This window comes from Pygocentrus nattereri, chromosome 1, assembly GCF_015220715.1.
Source record: "Pygocentrus nattereri isolate fPygNat1 chromosome 1, fPygNat1.pri, whole genome shotgun sequence".
Classification (NCBI taxonomy): domain Eukaryota; kingdom Metazoa; phylum Chordata; class Actinopteri; order Characiformes; family Serrasalmidae; genus Pygocentrus; species Pygocentrus nattereri.
The window spans coordinates 12,717,635-12,742,118 of NC_051211.1; the positions used below are offsets into that span (position 1 = coordinate 12,717,635).

The 24,484-nt window shown below is 42.0% G+C and overlaps 2 protein-coding genes across 4 annotated transcripts in view; one reads left to right on the top strand and one right to left on the bottom strand.

Annotated features, from left to right (window-relative positions):
• The window catches only part of LOC108441435 (serine/threonine-protein phosphatase 6 regulatory ankyrin repeat subunit A), a 51,629-nt gene extending 34,824 nt beyond the window's left edge, over positions 1–16,805 (top strand). For 2 of the 3 annotated variants that reach the window (XM_017720963.2, XM_017720962.2), the window contains 20 exons: positions 1,523–1,601; positions 2,929–3,043; positions 3,532–3,614; positions 3,840–3,903; positions 4,107–4,175; positions 5,308–5,448; positions 6,410–6,521; positions 6,625–6,651; positions 6,987–7,061; positions 8,913–9,114; positions 10,229–10,316; positions 10,445–10,562; positions 11,173–11,392; positions 11,549–11,636; positions 11,750–11,833; positions 12,139–12,284; positions 12,456–12,538; positions 12,642–12,724; positions 12,859–12,950; positions 15,378–15,667. In XM_017720963.2, the coding sequence (XP_017576452.1) occupies positions 1,523–1,601; positions 2,929–3,043; positions 3,532–3,614; positions 3,840–3,903; positions 4,107–4,175; positions 5,308–5,448; positions 6,410–6,521; positions 6,625–6,651; positions 6,987–7,061; positions 8,913–9,114; positions 10,229–10,316; positions 10,445–10,562; positions 11,173–11,392; positions 11,549–11,636; positions 11,750–11,833; positions 12,139–12,284; positions 12,456–12,538; positions 12,642–12,724; positions 12,859–12,950; positions 15,378–15,667 (2,259 nt within the window). Of the gene's footprint in view, positions 1–1,522; positions 1,602–2,928; positions 3,044–3,531; positions 3,615–3,839; positions 3,904–4,106; positions 4,176–5,307; positions 5,449–6,409; positions 6,522–6,624; positions 6,652–6,986; positions 7,062–8,912; positions 9,115–10,228; positions 10,317–10,444; positions 10,563–11,172; positions 11,393–11,548; positions 11,637–11,749; positions 11,834–12,138; positions 12,285–12,455; positions 12,539–12,641; positions 12,725–12,858; positions 12,951–15,377 lie in introns of all 3 variants that reach the window. The other variant, XM_017720961.2, reaches the window with a different exon arrangement.
• Positions 16,806–17,976: 1,171 nt separating this feature from the next.
• On the bottom strand, positions 17,977–23,058 carry btd (biotinidase). Its single transcript, XM_017720964.2, has 3 exons — positions 22,571–23,058; positions 21,172–21,321; positions 17,977–19,344 (listed from the first exon to the last, which is right to left on the bottom strand). The coding sequence occupies exons 1-3, from the start codon at positions 22,787–22,789 to the stop codon at positions 18,121–18,123; spliced, it is 1,593 nt and encodes a 530-aa protein (XP_017576453.1). The 5' UTR covers positions 22,790–23,058; the 3' UTR covers positions 17,977–18,120.
• Between the last annotated feature and the right edge of the window lie 1,426 nt (positions 23,059–24,484).

Sequence of the window (24,484 nt, forward strand, 5' to 3'; positions counted from 1 at the left end):
AGCATGCTTCCTGGGATTTTCTTTTGTTTAAAATACAATTAGGCAAATTTTCTTTACACTATTTTTAACTTCAAAATGTTGCAAAATAATGCTTATATTTGTGACTTCAGAAATCTAATTAAGGACTAAATGCAGAAATTTGTCTAGTGCTGAATAGTGAGTGCATGTGTTGTCTAGCTGTGCCCAAGGGAACAGACTGACCCCATAAGGGGCTCCTGGAGAAACAGAAGGTGGGGAAAAAGGCTGCAGGGAACAAGCTGCTCAGCATTATTTGTGTATGTTTGTGTGCTTATACCAAAGGCCATGCCATGCTGTTTGTGTCTGCTCACATTGTTAGGCTCATGTACTCTGCCTGATCTGTGATATTGTGATTATAGAGGCCGACAGCAAAGCTTGGTCAAAAGGTCAATTTTGACAGCTTGGCTGCTGCTTGTATTTTTGTCGTCTATTTTTTTCTGTGACATTCCTTAAGATTATAATAATTATTATAATCGTAATAGTTAATGACATTAATTGGAATGCACTATAGTGCTGTGTTTACATAGTAGCGATGTAGAGAAAACTGGATTGTTTGGAAAACTGGACTCCATTGTTTTTAGTGGAGCAGCGATGGAGAATTCTTCCACTGGCAGCAGTTAGTGGAATGTGCCAATGGTTTGATTTTCCCAATGTTTGCCGTTGACCATGTTGGTGGTATAAACCTGAAGTTGCTTTATTTATCGGAGAAAAACATGGACAGCAAGACATTAAAAGACTACAGACTACAGAGCATTTTATCAACTTAAATATAGACTCAAACTAAACTCTGCTGATAGTCAACCTTTTTCTGTGGTGATGCTGTTACCATGGCAACATTTCCAGTACTCCATGTCGACATCTGTAAAGTACTGTAAAGGCATGGAACAACTTTCTTTGGGTTGTTTTTTTTTATGGCAACATAAAAAACATCTGTTTCTCGTACCAGAATAACTATTATTTTCATTTTGTAGTTGCTCTTACCTTGCATTTTGTTAGAAGGAAACATTCAGCCGAAGATATTATATTTAAACAGTGTAACTCCTACCCCACCTGCCAAAACACGGTTTGTGTCTGAAAGTTTGTTCTTTGGATTGTACTGGAGCTACAAGGCTATAAACATTGTGCTCACTGAATGCCTCAGTCATCCCACATCTCTTGGCTAAGTTATACCATTTGTACATAAAACAGTTCCATAAAAGAGCAAAGTAGGTCCATATATTAAAAAAAAAAACAGTAAATGTACAGATCAGATTAAAACTATATCATCTGAACATACAACATGTAATCAACTTAACAAGCTACTTCAAACTGCAGACTTAAATAGGCAGCTCTACTGTAGGTGTGTTGGAAATGTAAATGTGACTGATGTAAATTTGTGAGCCCTTTAAGCTATATTTTAATGCTAAATGCACAATCATGTTTTTCTCGCTCTCGCTCTCTCGCTCTTGCTTGCTCTCTCTCTTGCTCGCTCTCTCTCTCGCTCTCTCACTTAATTACTTAACAGAGTAAAGATGGGAAGACCCCACTTCACATGGCCGCCATTCATGGCAGGTTCTCCAGATCTCAGGCTGTCATTCAGAGTGGTGAGTGGAGCTTTACATGTCTTTGCAAACTTCACATGGTTGCTGCTGGGGAATCTGTTTTCAAAGTGTAAAAAAAAATTAAATAAAATGGCAAATTAGCATATTTGATAAGCACATGAGCTTCTCCTTGATGTTAAGCATAACAATATATGTACAGACATGTTTTAAGAACCATGAGATGTTTGAACTCTATGCTAAGAAGAGAGTACAGTGCAAATAAGGAAACCTGGAAAGACAAATATAGCCATCTGAAGGCTGCCAGACAAGAAGCATAGAAGATCGGTGGTGCTGCAGAAAAGCATCAGTGAACAAGCTATGTGACTGGGCCTGTGACTGGTCAGGAAAAAAGAGGCATGCACATGGACGACTTTGAGGAGCTTCGGCTTTGGCTGATATGCTAATAAAGTTGTCATGAAACTTGTCATAAAATGTCATAGTGTCACATGGAGCATCTGCAAAAGGTAACACGAAACCGCAGAAAGTATGTGAGCTTGTTAGCTTGCGAAGGCGCTTTTGGCTTCGCACAAGCCTAGAGAATTTCGTTTCGCAGGAAGTATGCTGAGGCCTTTAGCCCTTACCCTTCTGTTTTGTGCATTTATGCCTAGGGGTAAGGTGTCACAATTTTTTGTTAAGACAGAGTGGTAGGGCGAAGTGTTAGGTCTACATAGCTCTCCAAACTGAGGTTTTTCTGAGGCACACTCCAAACGGAGAGTTATGAGAGTTACGAGTAATTTGGGGGTAGTCGTGGGCTGGAGGTTAGGGAACTGGCCTTGTTACCAGAAGGTCGTCACTGCTCCCCGGGCGCCGTGGATAGGGCTGCCCACTGCTCCAGGCAAGTGTGCTCACTGCCCCCTAGTGTGTGTGTGTGTTCACTAGTGTGGAGTGTGGAGTAATGTGGAGGTGAACTTCACAAAAAGAAAACAGCGAAATGGCTGTGCAAGCAACCAGAGAAACTCACAAATGTGATAGTTTTCCCCTTTAATAAAATGTATGATTTATAGTAGTACGCTGACGTCTCAGTAGCTAGCTCAATTTCCCATTCAGAACAGGACAATTAAGCTAGATAGCTACTGAGATTCCCCTGTTTTTCCAGGAAGATTTCAGCCATGGTCATTTGTAACTCTGTAACAAGGGGCACAGTGACACTCGAAAACAAGGTATGGGAGTAAAAAATACACACGATTACGATTAACATCTTTCAAGTCTCACTGAAATGCCCATCCCTAGTTACTGCCTCACTCCTGTTTGTCTAGGACTACTTTCATCATGGTTGTATCTCCTTCATTCAGTCCAGCATTTGGAACTTAGCGTAATTGTTTGTGAACAGGGGCCGAGATAGACTGTGAAGATAAGAACGGGAACTCTCCTCTGCACATAGCCGCCCGATATGGCCACGAGCTCCTCATCAACACCCTCATCACCAATGGAGCCAACACAGCAAAGTGAGTCAGCATTCCCAAGTGAATCAGGGAGCATGCAGGACCACTCTGGATCTAACAGATGGTGTCCATCGAAAGCATTACCTTGGCTTGGCAGCAGTTCCATCTTAAAGAGCTAGTCACACTGTGGGCTTTTCCTGCAAAGCAGCATGATTGATTGGCCACTCTTTAATGGAGCTGGCTTGTTTCAGCTTTGTAGCCATGGCTGTCTTGTGACTCACCAGCTGGGTAGATTACTGAAGTTGCCAGTTTAATGCCATTGGTTTAAAAAAAAAAACAACTGTATTTAAAACAGTTTAAAACTCTCAGTTAATCCAATCCTTTAAGTCCTGCCTTTACCTGATTAGTCTGAAGTTGTACTACATGCTCTTTTTCTTACAGCTCTGCAGTTTTGTAGTCTTTACCAATAATGAACAAGGTACAGGTGTCATCTTTAAGGTGATTTTAGTGGAATAAGTGCTCATTAATATATTGTTACCTTTCCCCTGTAGACGAGGCATTCATGGCATGTTTCCCCTACATCTGGCTGCACTCAGTGGCTTCTCGGACTGCTGCCGAAAACTTCTGTCATCTGGTGAGTCATACCGTTTCTGTGCACAGGAAATGTGGGAAGTCTAATACTGCATGGGTTTTTGTTAGCAGTCTGTGCCTCATCATCAGTGCAACAGAAGCTATATTCAGTGTTTCACTGATAGTTACCACCTGCACCCAGGTGAAAATGGCATGCAGGTTTTTGTCCTGTGAACTGATTGTGTTGATAGCTCTCATCCAAGAAATGTTTGCACCTCTGTTGGTTCAGGTTTTGACATTGACACGCCTGATGACTTTGGCAGGACGTGTTTACACGCAGCAGCAGCAGGAGGGTGAGTCATATCCCTGCTCCTGATTGGTTCCTCCTCACCATCAGCTTTTGAATGTGGCCTTTGTATGTCTCTCAGGATTTAACCACCCAGAGAGATTCCCGAAACAAGTCCTCACTTAATGCAGACTAGTGGAGCTTCAAATCACCATCTCTCTCTCTTTTCTTCTTTTCCCCTTTACCCATTCCCTCTATTTCCCCTCATAGAAATCTTGACTGTTTAAATCTGCTGCTCAATACTGGCGCAGACTTCAACAGGAAGGACAGATTTGGAAGGTGAGTTTAGGAGGTGACAAAGGATCAGAAGGCAGAAGGATCTTTGTGCTTAAGTTTTGTATTCTCAGTAGTTCTTTTTTCACAATTTTATTTTGTTAATCCTCATGTTAAAGACCTAAACAGACAGGATATTCTGTGATCAATATTTTATTAACTTGCTAATACAAAGAACACAAGAACTATTTTCAAAAAGCACAGGACATGCCCATAGAGCTCCCCACAACAGACATACAGAGTCAGCAATCATCGCTAGACATCCAAGTAGCAACAGCAGCAACGACACCTGTGATGGTCAGTGGCACACCCACACAAGCGGAAAAGACATATATCCATCCATCCATCCATCCATCCATTTTCTAAGCCGCTTCTCCGTCAGGGTCGCGGGGGGGTGCTGGAGCCTATCCCAGCAGTCTTCGGGCGGAAGGCAGGATACCAAAGACATATAAACAAATAGAAGTCTAAATAGATAAATGAATAAACTCAGTACACTGAAGTTTCCACCCTCATCAGGTTGCTGTGCTCTCACTGTTTTAACAGTTCTTTCTCGGTTTTTAACCAGGACACAATTCTTATTTCGGCCTTATTTATACTGGCTGTTGTACATTCCAAAAGAGCGATGTCCCAAAAATAAGTAAGCCATAGAAGATGCATAGGAACGGACCATATTTACAGTATTGTCTTTTTAGCTGCTGTGAGGCCGGCCAAAAAAAGATCCTTTTTTTTCCACAAAGATCCAGGGAAAGATCCAGGGATATTTGTGTACAGATTTTCCGAAAAAAATTAGAGTATCTTAAATGTATGACGTAAAGACAAACACGCAGGATATTCTGGATATCATCACCAGGAGTCAAAATTCACTTGATGACACTGAACAGTAATAATAATCATAGTCATACTAATAATAATAATAATAATAATAACTCCAGTGTTGCCTGCCAATGCAATTGAGCTTGTTGCAGCTTTCTGTAATCCCTATTTAACTGAGTGCTTTCTTGCCAAATGTGGAAAGACTTGGGGACAGTTTTCATGAAAGGTCATTTTAGCTCACATGTGAAGTGAATTTACAAATGCGCTCTTAATGTATGTATTTATTTGTGTGTGTGTGTGTGTGTGTGTGTGTGTGTGCGTGCAGGACGCCACTTCATTACGCGGCCGCTAACTGTAATTATCAGTGCCTGTTTGCACTTGTGGGCTCAGGAGCCAGTGTGAACGACATGGACGTGAGGGGCTGCACCCCTTTGCACTACGCTGCGGCTTCAGACACCGATGCCAAGTAAGAGAGAGAAAGAGAAACAACAGCCTTCATATCATCTCTTTGTCTATAACTGAATACTCATATAATATTTTCCAGTACCAATAAGACATTGACGACAATGCTGGTTTTGAACGTGAACACATTCACAGCTTATTATCCTTATTATGAAGTGATAGCAAGGAGAGGCAGTGATGGAAAACAGTGATGACAATGTATTATTGAGGAAATATCATCTCCGGAGAGCCGAATGCTTAACAGGAGCTAATCCAGTCAGTGCCATCCCCAGCCTGCAGTAACTCTTAACTTCATTATGATGCAGGCAGGCCCAGTAGTCTGAAGCGCAGGCCTGAGTGGGCCAGATTAGAAGTGTTAGGTAGTTGCTTTAGAATTGTGAGGTCCAGGTGTGTACACTTCTATGGAATTAATGGATTTTTATTAAATACAGTACTGTGCAAAAGTCAGAGACCACTGATTTATTTATGATCAACACAGCATTTAGCAGACAATTGCACTAAAGTCTCGACAACCCTAAATAAAATATAAGAATTTTTAGTATTTAGAATGTCCAAACTTTACTTTTATTACTGCTTCCATTCTTCTTAGTTTTTTTTAAAGAAATCTGCAGGGATATTTCTCCACACCTCCAAAGTTCAGTCTTAGAAGTTGGTTGCATTTTCTCTTTCTTGTGATCCCAGTAGTCCCAAACACATTCAGTGATGCTGAGGTCTGGACACTAGGGTGGTAAGTCAAGGGGAGTACTGTACAGCCCTTCAATTGGAAATGAAATCAATGAAGGGTCTTTGAGCTTTGCACAGTACGTATGAAGCTATACCCTGTGACTGCTGTACTGAAGTTAAGAAATTTTGGCATGTATATGTATTGTTTATGTATGTATTGTTGGCATGTATGCATTATTTATACATGGCATGTATATATAATTGCATTCACTAGCATCCTATTTGTGTGTTTTTTCTCTCAGATGCTTGGAGTATTTGTTACGTAATGATGCTAACCCAGGGATCCGGGACAAACAGGGCTATAATGCAGTACACTATGCCTCAGCCTACGGTCACCGCCTCTGCCTCGAATTGGTAAGCCCCGGCCTTTCCCCTTTTATTCTCAAACATAGTCTGCTTTACGTACCATCTTTATTGAGTCAAGCTCTAGTACTGAGAAATATTTCTTGTGCTACAGATTGCCAGTGAAACACCACTGGATGTGGTAAGTGCACTAAAGCTTATTATGAAAGCTTAAGGGATTGAGTTCCATTGCACTACAGCCCTAGATTAGAAAACTCAGGTCTAGAGAGCTCTACCACCTTTGTCTCTACCTCACAAATTTGTACTAGCCTGCCCTCAAGTGGACAAATAAGTTACTATCAATAATGTTTATCTAAGATAGATAAGATGCCTTTATTGTCATTGCACAGTGTACAACGAGGATTCCTTTTGCATGTCAACTGTAATAATGTATTGTGCTTTGTTTTCTGATAATTGTATTGATTTTAGAACTGGATATAAGGGTGTTTAAGTTCATTATATCTGTGTTGTTCTCAGCTGATGGAAACATCTGGGACAGACATCCTGAATGACACAGATGGACAGACTCCCATCAGCCCTTTGCACTTAGCAGTGAGTAGAAACCTGCATTCTCCAGTAGCATATCAGGTCACCAGACCAAAAATCTTTATAAAGTCTTTATAACTCCTTCTTTGGTAGGTTTGACATTGTGAGACATGCCAGTGATTAAAGTTTCATGTCTGCAGGACATGTGGCATAAGCAAGCACGGGCCTTTTGTGGCACGTGCTTTCCATTCTGACTCATGCTGTTGTGTTGGTAGCGTCCTTTGCGAGCAAAGTATGCCTCAGAGTTCAACAGAAATTTGAGCAGTTGGAAGAGTTTGAGAGGGATTGCATCATAGGGCTCTGGGAAGCGGGATGGTTAAATCGACGTATTGCCCACCATATCGATCATACGGATATTGCTATAGCGTGCTCTTGGTGGCAGTGTGTAGAAGAAGGTATGCACCAGCAACATGAAGGATCTGGGATACCTACACGAACTACAGAGAGGGAGAACCAACGGATTGCCCGACATGCACAGAGTGACCCAACAGCCACGATTGCAGACATTCAACGAGCAGTGATGCCCTCCATGAGTCATCCTGTTGGATCAGCACCGTTGGCAGACAGCTGCACAGCGCAGGACTACATGCATGCGGACCGTTACAACAACGGCCCTTAACACCATGTCAGTTTTGCCAAAGACTGCAATGATGTCTTATCAGGCTGTCATGGAGTGACTCAAAATAATAGCTGGTCATCTTTAGTGATGAAACCCGCTTTTGTCTTGGTAGAGATGACCAACGTATCCGTGTGTGAAGGCACCGTGATCACCACCAAGGTTTGTTTGTTTGTCCCCATCGGTTTGTTCTCACATGTCCAGAAGGTCTGGTGTCATATGGGGTGTAATTGCGTACAATGCCAGATCACATTTGGTCTTCAGGCATTTTGACAGCCCAATGTTACATTAATGAGGTCCTGCAACCAGTGGCCCTGCCTTTCTGAACGCACACTCTGGTGCACTATTCCAATAAGCCAACGCTTCTGCTACTGCTGCCGTCACAACAGCTTGCCTTGAAGACACAGATATTATGCCATGGCCAGCCACGTTGTAAAATCTGCAGGAACTGCGTGAGAATATTCAAGCTGCGTGGGATGGATTATCGTAGGACACCATATGAGTCCTCTGCAACTCCATGCCGAGATGTCTGGAATGTTGCCTTAGCAAACATGGTGGCCTGACGCCGTACTGAGAGACGCTACGTCTGTATGTGTAGCTCAATAAATAGTGACCATATCAGTCTAAATTTGTAATCATGTATTGTTTCTTGTAACCTTCCGAATAGCATTGCAATCCGACACTTCCTTCTGGGCGCAACTATTTTTTGACGATGAGAGTATATTATACTTCGCTGCTAGACTTTGCTGTGCATTAATGGAGTGCATTGCCAAGAACACGTTGTTAAGGATGTGATGAAGAAGGCAGAGATGACTCTGGAGCAGCTGCTGTATTGCTGCTTAGGCTTAACTACACTAGTTAATTTAAACAGTGAAATATTTCTCTGACAAACTAAGATACGGCACATTGTCCACTAAGGAGCAAAAACCATAAATGAAGATGTCGTCATAACATCCCTAAAAAAGGCAATCCACAGTTGTCATCCTGGAATGTAGGAATATCAACATAGTGTTCTGCTTGGACATAAGGCACAAAGTTAGTGAAAGTGTGGGCTAGAATTGACTGGTGAAATTTTTACGTATTGCTGTTGATGCTGTTATTAAGGCATAACCAAGTATTAGAAAAGAAATTATTAAAGCAATTTTGCAGTTTTTGTCTGAAAAGCTTATTTAAAGTTTTGTCAAAGGATGACTTGTTCTAGCTCAGTGGTACAAGCAGTTCCAACAGTGGATGTTTTGCAGGCGTATCATGGTCACCACCATGCTCTGGAGGTGCTGGTTCAATCTCTGTTGGACCTGGATGTACGTACGGCGCAGGGACACACGCCACTGGATCTGGCTGCATTTAAGGGCCATGTGGAGTGTGTGGATGTGCTCATCAACCAGGGAGCCTCCATACTGCTCAAAGACTACACACAGAAGAGAACACCCATCCATGCTGCAGGTAGGAAAACAAAAAAAAAAACCTGTGACAAATTAGGGATTTCAAAATGATCATTTTAGATATTCTAAATTTTAAACATTATTAAGATGGATGTGATGTTAATTTCTTTATCTGCAAGAATACATTTTATGTCTAATAATTGTTGTGTAGCTTTTACTATGGTATCAAAAGATTTGGTTGGTCAGTTTCACCACCCAGGAAATGTCAACTGCCGCAACCACTCATCCATTAAAGATATTTTAAAGTTATTTACAACTACTTTGTTTAAACTAGGATCAGGATTAAACTTGGACACCCTTTTAATTCTTTGTCTTTGAATTTAAGGTTGTATTTTTTTTTTCAAAATTAATTACAGTATCATAAAAAACACGTGCTTATGGTTTTCCTGGGGTCCCACCACAACTTGGTAAATTAAACCAACCTAACTGTGACAATTTGTGAAAGGGCCATTGACCTTGGCATTGCACCATGAAGGTCACATGGGGCTGTCTTAGTGATGCAATACCTCCTCACACTCTTTCTTAAAAGCATTTCAAAACAAAAGACCTTTATTATCGGTTGTGCTGCAGGACATTTTTATGAAATTAAAATTTACAGACTGATGTCTTTGTACTTTCAAAAGTCTGAATACAAGTTATTATTTTAAGGGTTTCAAGCATGAAACCAGCCCAAATTACTTAAAATTTCATGAAGCTAAATTACCTTTTTTCATTACCTTGTCTTAATTTGCTTTTTTGTTTATATGGTTGCAACATATGATGTTCTTCCACTCTGGGAGGCTTATATGGCTAACATCGATAGGTATTGTGATATAAAGTGATATGAGTCTTGCACGCACACACACACACACACACACACACACACAATCATTTTCTGAAAACCGCTTATCCTTCTGGGTCACGGGGGGTGATATGAGTCATGTATGTTAAATTACTAAATAGAAAAAATAATAGAGTGCACAAAAATGCACATCATTTCATGAAAGGAATATGAACAGCGGAAGCAATATTGGATTGAATTAGAATCATTCTGAACTACACAACAATGTTTGTACAGCTTCATTCATACTCTACTGCCTGATCTGACCCTTGCTTTGTTTGTTTGGACCCTTCAGCCATGAACGGCCACTTGGAATGCCTCCGCCTGCTGATTGGCAATGCGGAACCTCACACAGCTGTGGATGTCCAGGATGCGAATGGACAGTGAGTGACATGTAAAGTGATATACAAATAAACTAATGCACAAGCGCTTGGTTGATTCTAGATTTGTCAGTTGCAAGGTTATACTGCTGATGCAATTAACTGATGCATTGGTGGCTTCACTGTGGCAGGACTCCACTGATGCTGGCAGTGCTGAATGGGCACACAGACTGTGTCTACTTCTTGCTCAGTAAAGGAACCAGTGTGGAGGCCAGGGACAAATGGGGCAGGACAGCCTTGCATCGCGGGGTAAATCGTACTCGTACCCACATACATTTTTCTCTGGGATGTTGAGGAATGCTCCAACAAAAAAATCAGACTAGACAAAGTAAGAGTTTATCCCTGGGTATGTCCCAGGAAATGTCCCTAAGTCACTAAGTTTAGTTCCAAGTTTTTCAGTTTCTTCCAATACAGAAAGGTCTTAGAGGTACTAAATTAAACCTACCACCAGTGTTGGGCAGCACCAGTATAGGGTGATGTCAGCAGAGGATGATCACATAAATGACAATGGCAGATACAGTTCAACTGCACAGAAGAAGGTAACTTTAAAGTATTTCTCTACCAAAAAAACCCACAGGGAACTCGTGAAAAAGCCATTACAAAACCTTTAGACCCTAACAGAACACAGATTGTACTGAAGAAAAATCTTCCATATTGTTACCATGTGCTGGAATCAAGATAATGGCACTTAATATATCACAGTAACTGGCTGTTAAATCCCAAAACATGGAATACTCTAGTGTAATATTGGTAGAGAGAACCATGTTCATCATACTGATAGCAGAATGTTTCACAGAATCTGTCTGGTCACCAACTTTCTGCTCTGCCTAATCAAAACTTGTCCTGTGTTTGGGTACAGGCAGTGACAGGGCATGAGGCATGTGTGGAGGCACTTTTACAGCATGGTGCCAGTCTGCCCGTGCGTGACAGTAGGGGACGCACTGCTATGCACTTGGCAGCATCTTGTGGTCACATTGGGGTGCTGGGGGCACTGCTGCAGGCCACACAATCCCTGAACACAGTGCCTGTCATTATGGACAACTGTGGCTACACTCCACTCCATTGGGCATGCTACAATGGTGAAGGACACTTCTTTTTTTTTTTTTTTTTTTTTTTTGTATAGACGATCTTAACGTTCACTGTCCAGACATGTTCGTGCTCCTCGTTCTGTGCTACTCTGTTCCTCTGGTTGCCTGTTTTGCCATTATTTGTTTTAATTTGCCTGTGTCTTTCAGGTCATGATACATGCGTTGAGGCTCTGTTAGAGCAGGAGGCCTTCCACAAGATGGAGGGCAACTCCTTTAGTCCACTTCACTGTGCTGTGTAAGAGCAACCAGCTTATACTCCTAATAGTTTTATAGTTCTGATTTTCCACAGAAGGTCTGTTTGCCTGTCCATGCACAGCTGAAGGTTCTCTCTGATGTCTCCTTTTACAGAATCAGTGATAACGAAGGGGCAGCTGAGCTGTTGATTGACACGCTCGGTCCTGCTATAGTTAATGCTACGGATTCCAAGTCCAGGTCAGGATGGGGCTAGTACTTTCTATGTACTTTAAGTTGCCAATACTTTAGTCTACAACTTATAGCGTTAATTCCAGATCCTGCTGCATATCTCTGAAGTCAGTTGAACTGATTCAGAATGAGTTTGTTTATTTGTTTATTTATTGTTTCCTCTTTAGTTTTTTTTAATACATTAACAAAATGATTGCCTTTTCTCCTGGAAATTTCTGTGAATCTGTTCTTGGTTTTGAAATTCAAATCACAGGAAATGCCCACTTTGCATCAGTACATTAAAAGAAGCTTTCTCTTCTCCTTCCCTGGACCAGGACGCCTCTACATGCTGCAGCCTACACAGACCACGTAGAGTGCCTGCAGCTTCTTCTGGGCCACAATGCCCAGGTGAACGCCATAGACGCACTGGGCAAAACACCCCTCATGATGGCTGCAGAGAATGGCCAGACCAACGCTGTTGGTAAGATATAGACCTCAGCCAGCATTTGCTCTCTCAAGTGCCACATAAGTATTAGTCATCAAATAGACAAGTGCTTTCTTCAGCGGTGGGAACGATTTTATAATACTTGAACTGGCAGCTTTGACGTTGAAGTTGATGTGGGTGCTGAAATCACTTTCTGTTTTTATGCAGAAGTACTTGTGAGTAGAGCGAAGGCAGACCTCACTCTACAGGATGCAAATAAGAACACAGCCCTGCATTTAGCCTGCAGCAAGGTACAGAATATACAAGCCTCTCTTAGTGACATTGAACGAACACTACTATTAGGGTGTTTTTGTCCTGAAGTATGTTTATGTTTACTGTAATTTTCTTCCCCAGGGGCATGAAACTAGTGCCTTGTTAATTCTGGAGAAGGTCACAGACAGGAACCTTATCAATGCTACAAATGCAGCTCTACAGACGTATGTATGAGCTACATACACTACACTTTAAGCCATACATGAAGCCACTCTCTGTTCTGTGGAACATTTAGCATGTCTTGGTTCCTCAGTCCCAAAGCCCTTCGTCAGGTTTTGTGTCTTTTCTCGTTTCCCAGGCCGCTGCATGTTGCTGCTCGCAACGGACTCACAGTGGTGGTACAGGAGCTTTTGGGAAAAGGAGCTAGTGTGCTTGCTGTGGATGAGAATGGTGAGGACCAGTCTTGATGATCCCTAGACATTAAATTCCAGTTTGTATTCACACACCAAAATTGTTTGTGTCAAACAATAAAGGATGGTATTCAAAGGTATGGATTCAAACTGTTCTATCATGGTGTAGAGAGGAAGAGAAATGGAGTAGGGATAATCCTAAAGGAAAAGCTTGTGAAAAGTGTTCTGGATGTAAAGAGACTGTCAGACAGGATCATGAGCCTGAAGTTGGAGCTTGATGGTGTAATTTTGAATGTAGTCAGTTCATATGCACCACAGGTTGGTTGTCAGTTAGAGGAGAAAGAGGAATTTTGGAGTAAGATGGATGAAGTGGTAGATGGTGTCCCTAGAGAGGAGAGATTAGTGATTGGTGCAGACTTCAATGGACATGTTGGTGAAGGGAACAGTATGGTGTATGGTGTGAAAGACAGAAATGCGGAAGGTCAGATGGCTGTAGATTTTGCAAAGAGAATGGAAATGGCTGTGGTGAACACGTATTTTCAGAAGAGGGAAGAACACAGGGTGACATCCAGCTTTATAAAGCATGAAGAATGGAAAGGCAGTTGGTCCAGATGACATACCTGTGGAGGTATGGAGATGTTAAGGAGAGAAGGCAGTGGACTTTTTAACCAGGTTGTTTAACAAAATCCTGGAGAGTGAGAGGATGCCTGATGAGTGGAGATTTTTAAGAACGGTTTAAGAAGGGTGATTTGCAGAGCTGCAGTAACTACAGAGGTATAAAGTTGATGAGCCACACCATGAAGGTATGGGAAAGAGTTCTTGAAGCAAGGCAAAGGCGAGAGGTTCAGATCAGTGAGCAGCAGTTTGGTTTCATGCCCAGAAAGAGTACCACAGATGGAATTTTTGCGTTGAGAGTGTTGGTAGAGAAGTACAGAGAAGGTCAGAAGGAGCTACATTGTCTTTGTGGATCTAGAGAAGGCATATGATAGGGTGCCAAGAGAGGAACTGTTGTACTGTATGAGGAAGTCAGGTGTAGCTGAAAAGTATGTTAGGGTGGTGGAGGACATGTATGAGGATAGTGAGATAGTGGTGAGGTGTGCAGTTGGAGTGACAAATGGTTTCAAGGTGAAGGTAGGGTTACATCAGGGATCAGCTTTGAGCCCCTTCTTGTTTGCAATGGTGATGGAAAGGTTGACAGATGAAGTCAGGCAGGAGGCTCCATGGACCATGATGTTTGCAGATGACATTGTAATTTGTGGTGAGAGTAGAGAGCAGGTGGAAGAGAATCTGGAGAGGAGGAGTTTTGCACTGGAGAGGACTGAAGGTCAATAGAGATAAGAATGAATACATGTGTTTGAATGAGAGGGAGGCAGGTGGAAAGGTGAAGATGCAAGGAGTAGAGGTCGTAAAGGTGGATGACTTCAAATATCTTGGGTCAACCATCCAGAGCAATGGACAGTGTAGAAAAGAGGTGAAGAAGAGGGTGCAGGCAGGATGGAGTGGGTGGAGACAGGTGTCAGGGCTGATGTGTGACAGAAGGATAGCAGCAAGAGTGAAGGGGAAGGTTTATAAGACAGTAGTGCATCCTGCTATGATGGTTTGGAGACTGTGGCTCTGTCTAAAAGACAGGAGGCTGAGCTGGAGGTGGCGGAGATGAAGATGCTGAGATTTTCGTTGGGAGTGACAAGGATGGACAAGATTAGAAATGAGCAGATCAGAGGGACAGTGAAGGTGGAGCAGTTTAGAGATAAAGCCAGAGAGGCCAGGTTGAGATGGTTTGGACATGTGTTGAGGAGGAATAGTGGATATATTGGTCAAAGAATGTTGGAGATGGAGCTGCCGGGTAGAAGGAGAAGAGGTAGACCTCAGAGAAGGTTTATGAATGTAGTGATGGTGGACATGGAGATGGTTGGTGTAAAAGTAGAGGAGGCAGTAGATAGTGCAAGATGGAGGCAGATGATGCTCTGTGGCGACCCCTAAAGGGAGCAGCCGAAAGAAGAAGAAGATTTCTACAAAATGAGACTAAAGACTCCATGCACAATAATTTTTCATAAATTAAAATCATAAAATACCTTACTATTACTTTAGTGGAATAAAAATTCAGAATCGCCATTTTCAACAGAATTTCTGTTTCAGAAAGAATCAAAGGTTGTAACTAGAGTTTAATGTGTTATTTATTGTGTCGGAAATGTACAATTTTGTACCATTTTTGCATTTTTGTCTATGAATGTTTACTCTAATTTTAGAATTTTACTCTAGCCGCTGCAGCACCACTGTAGGATGCAAGTAGGCATTTTTAGCGGATGTAGCGATGGCAAAAATCTTCATTTTGGCCAGAGTGCCTCTTTAGTATTAAATTACAACAGGCTTTTTTATATATATCGCCAACAATAACCACGAATTCTAAGTGTTAAAGCATGGATAATTGTGTCTGAGACTGACTGACTTAATGCTGCTCGTTTGTCAGGTTATACCCCAGCCTTAGCCTGCGCCCCAAACAAAGATGTGGCTGACTGCCTAGCACTGATTCTGGCCACCATGATGCCCGTGTCTCCTGGCAGTGCTGGTGCCGTGCCAGGCCTCACCTTCAGCACCATAAACCACTACTGCAGCCCGTCAAAGGCTGTGACCTTCGACCCTCTACCGGCACTGCGATCTGAGCACGGATCCTATTGCAGCTTCAACAGCCTGGGCCGAGAGGACGGCCTCATTGTCCCTGACGATGAACTCAACGACTCAGACTCAGAGACTTACTAAAGACTGTACGCAGAATCTGTAGTTTGTGTGATTCTTTTACTCTATTAAGGACGACATTTCATTTTTAATCCGAGAGTCACTGAGCCAAATGGCCACTAGTTCTCTACTATTTTGTTTTGTACAGCTACAGAGTGCCTGGATTGTTGGAGAAGCTAACGCTATAGTCCTGAATCACACATTAAAGTGATGGACTTGGTGTGGAATGTTACTTTAAGCTATTGCTGAACTGGGGATAATGGTGACCACCACTTTTGTGGGTTCCCTTTCCTCTTAGGCCTGTATAGCCAATGTCTCAGGAGACTTTAGAGACTGATAGAGCTGGAGAAAAAGAAGGACATGGTTGACCTTATACAGTACAGTCTGCGGTTTCTGGCTACTGTTTCAACAGTCATCATGTGTTTTATCTCCAAACGTTCTTTCAACAGGCTTTTTAAAATTCAGACGCATTTTGGTTTCCCCATTGTTTCGAAGAAGAGGACCATGGCCTTAATGGTAGACTGAACTTTAATGACGACTACTGTGGGACTACAGTTCCCAGAAACCTCCTCTCTGGCAGTAAGAGGAGGGAGCATGAACCTTTAGAACTGAAGGCTGTGGAACCCAGCCAATGGGACCAAGTTGATCCCCCAACCAGTTTTTTTGAAGCAGCATGACTTCATTTAGGGTTGTCTTTTTCCTTTTTCCTTCGTTGATTTTATGGCTAATTTATTGCAAACAAGATCAACCAAGACTTGGACTGCTGTGAATGTTAAAGTGCTGTCAAGTGCAAATTTTCAGTCCCTGTTGCTGCACAAGTGAGTGAATGATTGAAGACCTTTTTTTTTAGCAGAAGTTTTCTTAAAAAGGCCTCGTCACACATTTCTTACCTATGAGTCTGAGACCAGCTATCAAGGTGCCGACAGGGTTTCTACATGTTCAGCTCTGGTCTTTGGTGAATCACAGCATTTGGTATACTGTAACTCAAAACAGAGGAAAAATGAGTGTATAGTTTTGTGCGCGTGTGGCTGAGAGTGTGAATGCTTGTGTGTGTTGAGAAAGAATTGCCTTTTATATAAGATTGCAGAGAAATTGAGGGTAGGTCTACGGCCTGCCCACTTGGTGCATTGTTGAAATGATTACTAATAAATCATGAATTATACTTTTTTGGTCACGTCATCATAGGATAAGCTCTACATTAGACTCGCATTGGATCATTTAACCCATGTGTGGTGTTGGGGTCTGTGGAACCCATTTTTAATGTTTACCCAATTAAAAATGATGTAATTTGTTATTTCAACCTCAGATTCTTTGGCCTTTGCTCATTTCCTGTGAAGAACATATAAAATAACCCATTTTCAGTGTCTTCACACTGTTCACCCCCCCGCACATTTATATTACACATGGTGCTGGTGTGAACCCACAACGAATAAGTGTGGAAGTGCTCTGTCCTTCACTCTGTTCCTCCTACATGGCCTGACGTGTGTGTGTGTGTGTGTGTGTGTGTGTGTGTGTGTGTGTGTGTGTCAGAGGGTGAACAACATGCAGGCTGCTAAAGGAGAACCCTACTCTGGCCACTTGTGATATTTTAAACATTGGTATTTTTACATAAATTATGACTGTATTGATATAAAAAAAAACAATAATGTGGTGGGTCCACCAGACCACTGAGTAACAACCACATAAACACCACACAAGGGTTAAAGCTACAATACATAAGTCTTGGGGATTTGGTGGAAATGTGTAATTGTATGCAACATGCTTAAGAACATTTTTAAACACAGGTTGTGTTTCGGATCCCTTCCTCAAGCGGTGCGTTGAAAGAGAATTCAAAGAGAACTATTCGAAAATCAGTGAAGGATGCATCTTCTGAGTGAGTGAATTATCTACTGTAGCCATCATATCTTCATCAGTATCATGCTGATTTTGCCTTGGAGACCTAAACATCAAGCTAGACTTTCTTTTTGAGCCTGTGAGAGAAGTTAATACATAAAATTAATATGATGTGGTCTATTTCATGTGAACTTACTAGTAAATCTACACTTACTAATAATAGTAAATCCAAAAAAAAATTTTTTTACAGTTTTGCCTTAAAGTGGCCTGCATGTACCTCTCCACCATGCAAATATTTTTGAAAATACTTTTAAACCTAAACCTTATTCTAAAACTATCATAAAACAAATAAGTCCAGCACCAGGCAGCGTATTAATGTAAAAACCTTCTATGACGGTACTTTTGGATACATCTTAAACCTTTCAGTCATCAGGTTCCTATCGCCACCACTGTGGTGGTCTCAGTCAGTTTCTCATGGTGCATTTTTCATCAAACCACTCTTAGTGACTTTGTACATTTTAATGATTTAATTACTCATAAATCGTAAAACAAATCAGGTGGAATTCCCCTGTAAAGCAATAGTCCAGCAAAAAAATCAAATGTCCACCAAATGTGAAACTTTGATCTGCCAAACTATTCCTATGCTACATACTGTCCTCCTCATAGACTCTCCCATACAATACTGCTGTCACCAGTCCAGTGGTCATTCCTGTCCTGGTCATGTAGAATCTGCCTTTGCTCCCCCAGCCGGAACGGTCAGGGCGGTCCAAGGTCATGCCACTACCCAGCACTCCAGCATAGACATGTTCAGTGCTGAAGGTCCCGTGCATGTGGAAGTCGACCAGCGTCTGAGCATGCTCAGTTTCTCCTCCACAGCTCTCCTTCTCTAGCCCTGTACATCTGACCAAAGCACACACCTCCAAGTAGTATGTCCCATGGACCACATGGAGCCCATCAAATGCCCCCAGTGCATAAAGCTCTCTTTTGGCAGTCCTCCTCCTCCTGAACAGCAGATGGCAGCAGAATGATCCATCACACACTGTGAGATTCCCCTCCCTGCCCTGGAGTGCCACCAGGGTGAAATTGTCATACATCATTGTTGAAGTAAAAGGAATAGGCTCTTCAGTGCAGTCCTCTTTTGGACAGTACCCTGGCTCTGGTCCACTCTGCATGGGAGAGAAACTACTGACAGGCCAAGGCTCTTCCTTCTCTGATTCCTCTACTGCCACTTCAACTTTGGGGTGGCCAGAGAAGGGCACTAGCAGCCACGCTTTCCCTGCTCCATCCTCTAACACAGAAGGATCCAGCACAGGCAATCTCTTTACCAGCAATTTCCCAGTCTCTCCAACTGCATCATGATGGTGAAGAGCATCCCAAGGAGTGAAAATACCACTGCCCGTCATGCCCAAAGCTGCAGCTCGTACATTTGCAGCAAGCAAAGTGACTCCAGCTGAATAGGAGAAGGAACACTGGAACTGCACTGCAGCCAGCAGGGGGAGCTGGTTCATCCAAGCTGTCGGATACACCAGCTGCCTGATGCCCATGTCCTTCACAAGGGTCACAACTGGCTCCCGAAACAGGATGTCAAAGCAGGTGAACACCCCAAATCGACCAGCAAACGGGGTGGTGAAAGTGACATACTCGTGCTTCGGAGGGGCATCAAAGGCAGCCTCAAAGTACAGGTTCTGTTTATGGTATCTGGCTACGATGGTGCCATTGTCGCTGAAAACAACATCTGTGTTAAACTGGTACTGGCCATCAAGTGGACAGAGGGGGTCCACCAGTCTGTCGCAGACCTGGCGATCGGGCATGTTGGCTACCAAGAAGATGTGATTCTTACGAGCCATGCAGCTCAGACGGTGGAGCACCTGAGAAAAGATGGGTTGTGTTAAACGGGTGTTCTGGCTTAAAATTGGTTTGACAGAATTCGTGATTTTGTATCCTCCTTGTGTTTTCATCTTTTCACTAGTTTCTAAACTTTAAACCAGAATCACTTTCAAGATTATTGTGGCACCAGGAGGCAAGTAGGCAGATGTAGCAATAGTTAGTGATGTAGTCATTTTTCAGTCTCCCTGGAAATGAAGGAAAACACCAGTCAGTATTCATAAATTACTTAAGCACTAGAACACGCCTTCAGCTCCTGCCTGTGACCAAATCACAGCCGTGATGTTTTAGTGATAACACACGACCTTGAGTGTTATATTTATTTCAAACAACATAAAGTAAGAAATGAATAAACTGCCCGTGAACGTGATGTTTAATGTGTTTTAATGTTCAGTTCCTCCAAATTATGGTTCCTTAAAAAGCAGCTAGTTGCTACGTCAGTCACAAGCTCCGCCCACTCGCTGCACAGCCGGCAGTACGTTCTCTTCACACTAAACACCCAAACTGTCGTCACCACTGAGCAGCTTTTCTGTTTTTATTGGGTCAGTTTTATGACTCAGTCTGATTTGGTCAGACTCTGAAGATCAGACGACACTTTTGGCGAATGGTATTTGGTTCATTTGATTCCAGGTTGTGTAGCTGTTCTTCTGTCACAGCTGCCGACTGAAAAGCTGAATTTAGTCTCGTCTCATCTTCAGAGACTGACCAAATTGGCTGTCGGTCAGATGTGACCTTAAGTGTTTCATTTTCTGTTTGTGGCAAAGTAAGAAGTAAAAACGTTGAAATGGCTTGAGCGTCTCCTACAGCTGTCAAAGTCGTTGCTGAGCAACAGTGTCTCAGTGGAGTGATAATGTTTGTGAAAAACCTGTGATGTTATGACGAAATATCAGCGCAGTTAGAACGCCTCTCAACCAATCCGCATTCGTGGCTGGAACTAACTGTTGTTTTGCATAGCTCACAGCAAAAGAAAATATGGGACCTAGGAACTTGAATAAGACCCATTATTTTTAAAATCACTGTGATGCTTTTCTGTAAAATTTGTCTTTAAAATTGTGAGGCTGGAAATCCTCTTTATAATGCAAACTGGTACCACTTATAACTAATGCTATCATGCAAATTGTCAAACACAATTCTGCAAAGGAAAAAAATGTAAAAATGACAATGAATTTCCACAGTACTCTTCTGAAACATAAGAAATCTTTAATTATAATTGTCATAATTACTGTTATAATACTGTTAAGGCTGGGGTTTCTCCATAGCCATATAATAAGTCTTAATATTGGGAAGAGCACTGTAAAAAAAATTCATTTTTCATGCACGACTGTGGAAAAGTCAGAAACTTCCATTTCTTTTTACTATATATCCATTCAAAATAGTACATGATACTATTTTTTTGGTAAAAAAAAGACAGCAATATGGGTGTGAAACAACGCAAAGCTGTCAAGACGTCCTTACTGAGAAAGAGCACCTGATCTACTGTGAAGTCAGGTTTTATAGACTGAGGAGTCTAAATTTGTAATTGCCATTACTTCGAACCGTGCAACCAACTTCTGAGACTAAACTTTGGAGGTGTGGAAAAATATCCCTGCAGATTTCCTTTAAAAAACTAAAAGAAACTATGAAAAGAATCAGGGAATATATATTTTGTTGTTGAGGCTTCTTTATAATTTTCTGATAAATATTTTTTTTTCCTGACACTGAAAAATGAATGTACTGAATGGCTGCTTTGACCAGAAATGAAAGAAATGAAGTCTCTGAGTTTTTCTCAGCACTTCAGTTGTTATATGGAGGTAGATTAATAAGCACTGTGCCTCTGTGTTTTGGAATCTGTCAGGATCTGCACACGGACTCCATGTCACACGTCCAGGGTCGGGCACCGTCTCCAGGTAACTCGCTATGGACGATCTGGTGTAGTTGAATCCATGAATGGCATCTTCTGGGAATACTATGATCTGGGCTCCCTGTTGAGTAAGTTTAGGTTCAGTTGATGTCACATTTCTCCAGAGTGAAATATTCACCAGTACTGTACACACTTCAAAAGGATGGTTCTTCATGGGTTCTTTAGTAAAGACAGTGGTTCAGTACAGAACCATGAACACTCAAATTATCTGCATGTTTCAATTTGCATGGTGAAATGGTTCTTCAGCGGGATGGAGGATGGGTTGTATATGGTTCTATTTAGAATAGAATTCATATGGTTCTATATCACCAAAATGGGTTCTGCTATATTCATGATGTCAAGCTTATATTAATAGGACAACCCTATTTGGTGCTATATGAACCATATATAACACATTCTCCATCAAGAACCATTTCACCATATATAGAACCACTGAAGCATAACATGGTTCTACACCGATCAGGCATAACATTATGACCACCTCTTTGTTTCTACACTCATTGTCCATTTTATCAGCTCCACTTACTGTATAGGTGCACTTTTATTTCTACAGTTACAGACTGTAGTCCATCTGTTTCTCTGATACTTTGTTAGCCCCCTTTTACCCTGTTCTTCAGTGGTCGGGGCCCCCATGGACCCTCAGAGCAGGTACTATTTGGGTGGCGGATCATTCCCAGCACTGCAGTAACACTCATGTGGTGGTGGTGTGTTAGTGTGTGTTGCGCTGGTCTGAGTGGATCAGACACAGCAGTGCTGCTGGAGTTTTTAAACACCTCAGTGTCACTGCTGGACTGAGAATAGTCCACCAACCAAAATATGCAGCCAACAGTGTCCTGTGGGCAGCATCCTGTGACTACTGATGAAGGACAAGAGGGTGACCAACACAGCAGCAGATGAGCTGTCGTCTCTGACTTTACATCTACAAGGTGGACTGACGAGGTAGGACAGTGAGTGGACACAGTTTTTAACAACTACAGCAGCACTGCTATGTCTGATCCACTCATACCAGCACCACGTCAGTGTCACTGCAGTGCTGATAATGATCCACCACCCAAATAGTACCTGCTCTGAGGGTCCATGGGGTCCTGGCCACTGAAGAACAGGGTAAAAGGGGGCTAACAAAGTATCAGAGAAACAGATGGACTACAGTCTGTAACTGTAGAACTACAAAGCCCACCTATATAGTAAGTGAAGCTGCTAAAATGGACAATGAGCGTAGAAACAAGGAGGTGGTCTTAATGTTATGCCTAGAATAATTTACTAAGGACCTGAGGAACCATTTTTTAGAGCGTGTACCGGTTCAGGGTCACCTGTTTCGCAGCTAAAGCAGTCTGCTCCTCAAATACGTCCAGATTCTTGTTCATGTGTTCCAGCGCAGCGCTCCTCTCCACAGGTTCTCGGGGGTCAGGGTTCAGGACCACCCGGTGCTCGTACACTGCAGCGACATAAGAAGGATCGTCTGCTCTGACCGGGTGGATCCCGCTCAGCAATACTGCTAAAATAGGTGCTGCGAACCCACAAAGCGCCATGAACGGCGTGTCTTACGGAACTTGCCAGCCAAAAGCTCAAAGGTACCTTCAGAGTAACTGGTCCGTTAATGTTTACACTCGCTCTGAGGCGCCGGGACGAGCTGCTGCTCCATTTAAGGTGGAACGGGAAAGTTCGAGCAAGAGGTGTTATATTTATGACATGATATATAAATACAGGATCTGAAAACGAACTGAAGCGTTAAAAAGCGTGTTTCTGAACCGTAAAATACTATAGGGGTTGTTGTCCTAAGCGCTTGCGTCATCCTCGTCGCTTCCAAACTCGTGCTCGTCTGTCATTGGTCAGTCAGCTCTTGTCACACTTTATACGGTAACATATTTGATGAGTTAGCGGCGGCTTTTAAGACTTTATATCTGAAAATAAAGGAGTAAAAAAGCAAGTAAAGTGACTTTTTTTGCTAATGTCCTATGCTACGTTTTAGCCAATCAGCAGCAGTATGTTTGGACCCTACGCTGCCAAGGACCAATCAGTGATCACTTATGCTGTTTGTCCCGCCCACTACCTCGTTCCGGATTGGTTTTACCTTTAAATTCTTTCTTACCAATAATTTTTACTGCAAGGCAGGTTTGTTTTTATAGCACCTTTTATACACTGCGGTCATTCAAAGTGCATTAAAATGTAAAACGATGCTAAAATCAATGCCGCTTAATAATGAATAATAGGTTCAACACATTATGTTCCACATCTGGAATGTCAGTGCCAGGGTGTTACCTGAGCAAAACAGATAATGCACTAACACTTTACTCGGATAACCCACTGTAGATGCTTTATAGATACCAACCTTGCTTTTAAATGGCAGTTAATTAAATGTCTTTTAAATTCATTTACATATATATATATATATATATATATATATATATATATATATATAAAAATACACTGCTGTCAGAAGAAATCCTTGTATCTCAAAAATCGTAACTTAACACCTTAATTTTAATGTAAAGCAGTGGAACCAGACATTTTTCTCCAAGTCATTTTGGTCCATTCTTTATGAAATTTATACACAATTTAAAGGACAACACTTGTGTGTATGTGTGTGTGTACCTGTCAGATATTCATCCAAGATGTAACCAAACAAAATTTAATAGCCATATATTTTGTAAACAATAATCCCATTTTGTTAACAATAAAATATAGTAATATAACTCGTATATATTGCCCAGGCCTATCTAAGGTAATCCACAAACCATCTTGTGTCTATTATAAAGTGAAGTCAAAACTTTTGGATGGGTTGAAGACCAGCTCAGCTATCTCAGACTGTTTGCCAGCTTAATCAAACTTACAAGGTCAGTCTGCAGCAAAGCAACAGACCTGTTAAAAGCGATATGTTCAGAGTTCCTACTGATAAGCCTTCACACATATTTTAGGATAAGACAGTAGAACTGAGACTCTCCTAAGCAAATAAACTCAAATTAAGGTCAAGGCTCCCAGATAATATGAAGATACTGAAACATCTTTATTCAGTGTGGGAGAGACACTGAAGCACAAAGAGCTTTGCAGGCATGTCACAACTTGCCAGCCTTGGGAGATACTGACCTGTCACAGCTGACAAAATGACTCAGCAGTGGAGGACTATTTATCTCTTCAAATGATAGTAAACAGCTACCTTTGCAGTGGTGAGCAGTAAGATCCCACTGTTAAGAAGTAAATGTGTCCCAAAAAACATAAAATTCAGT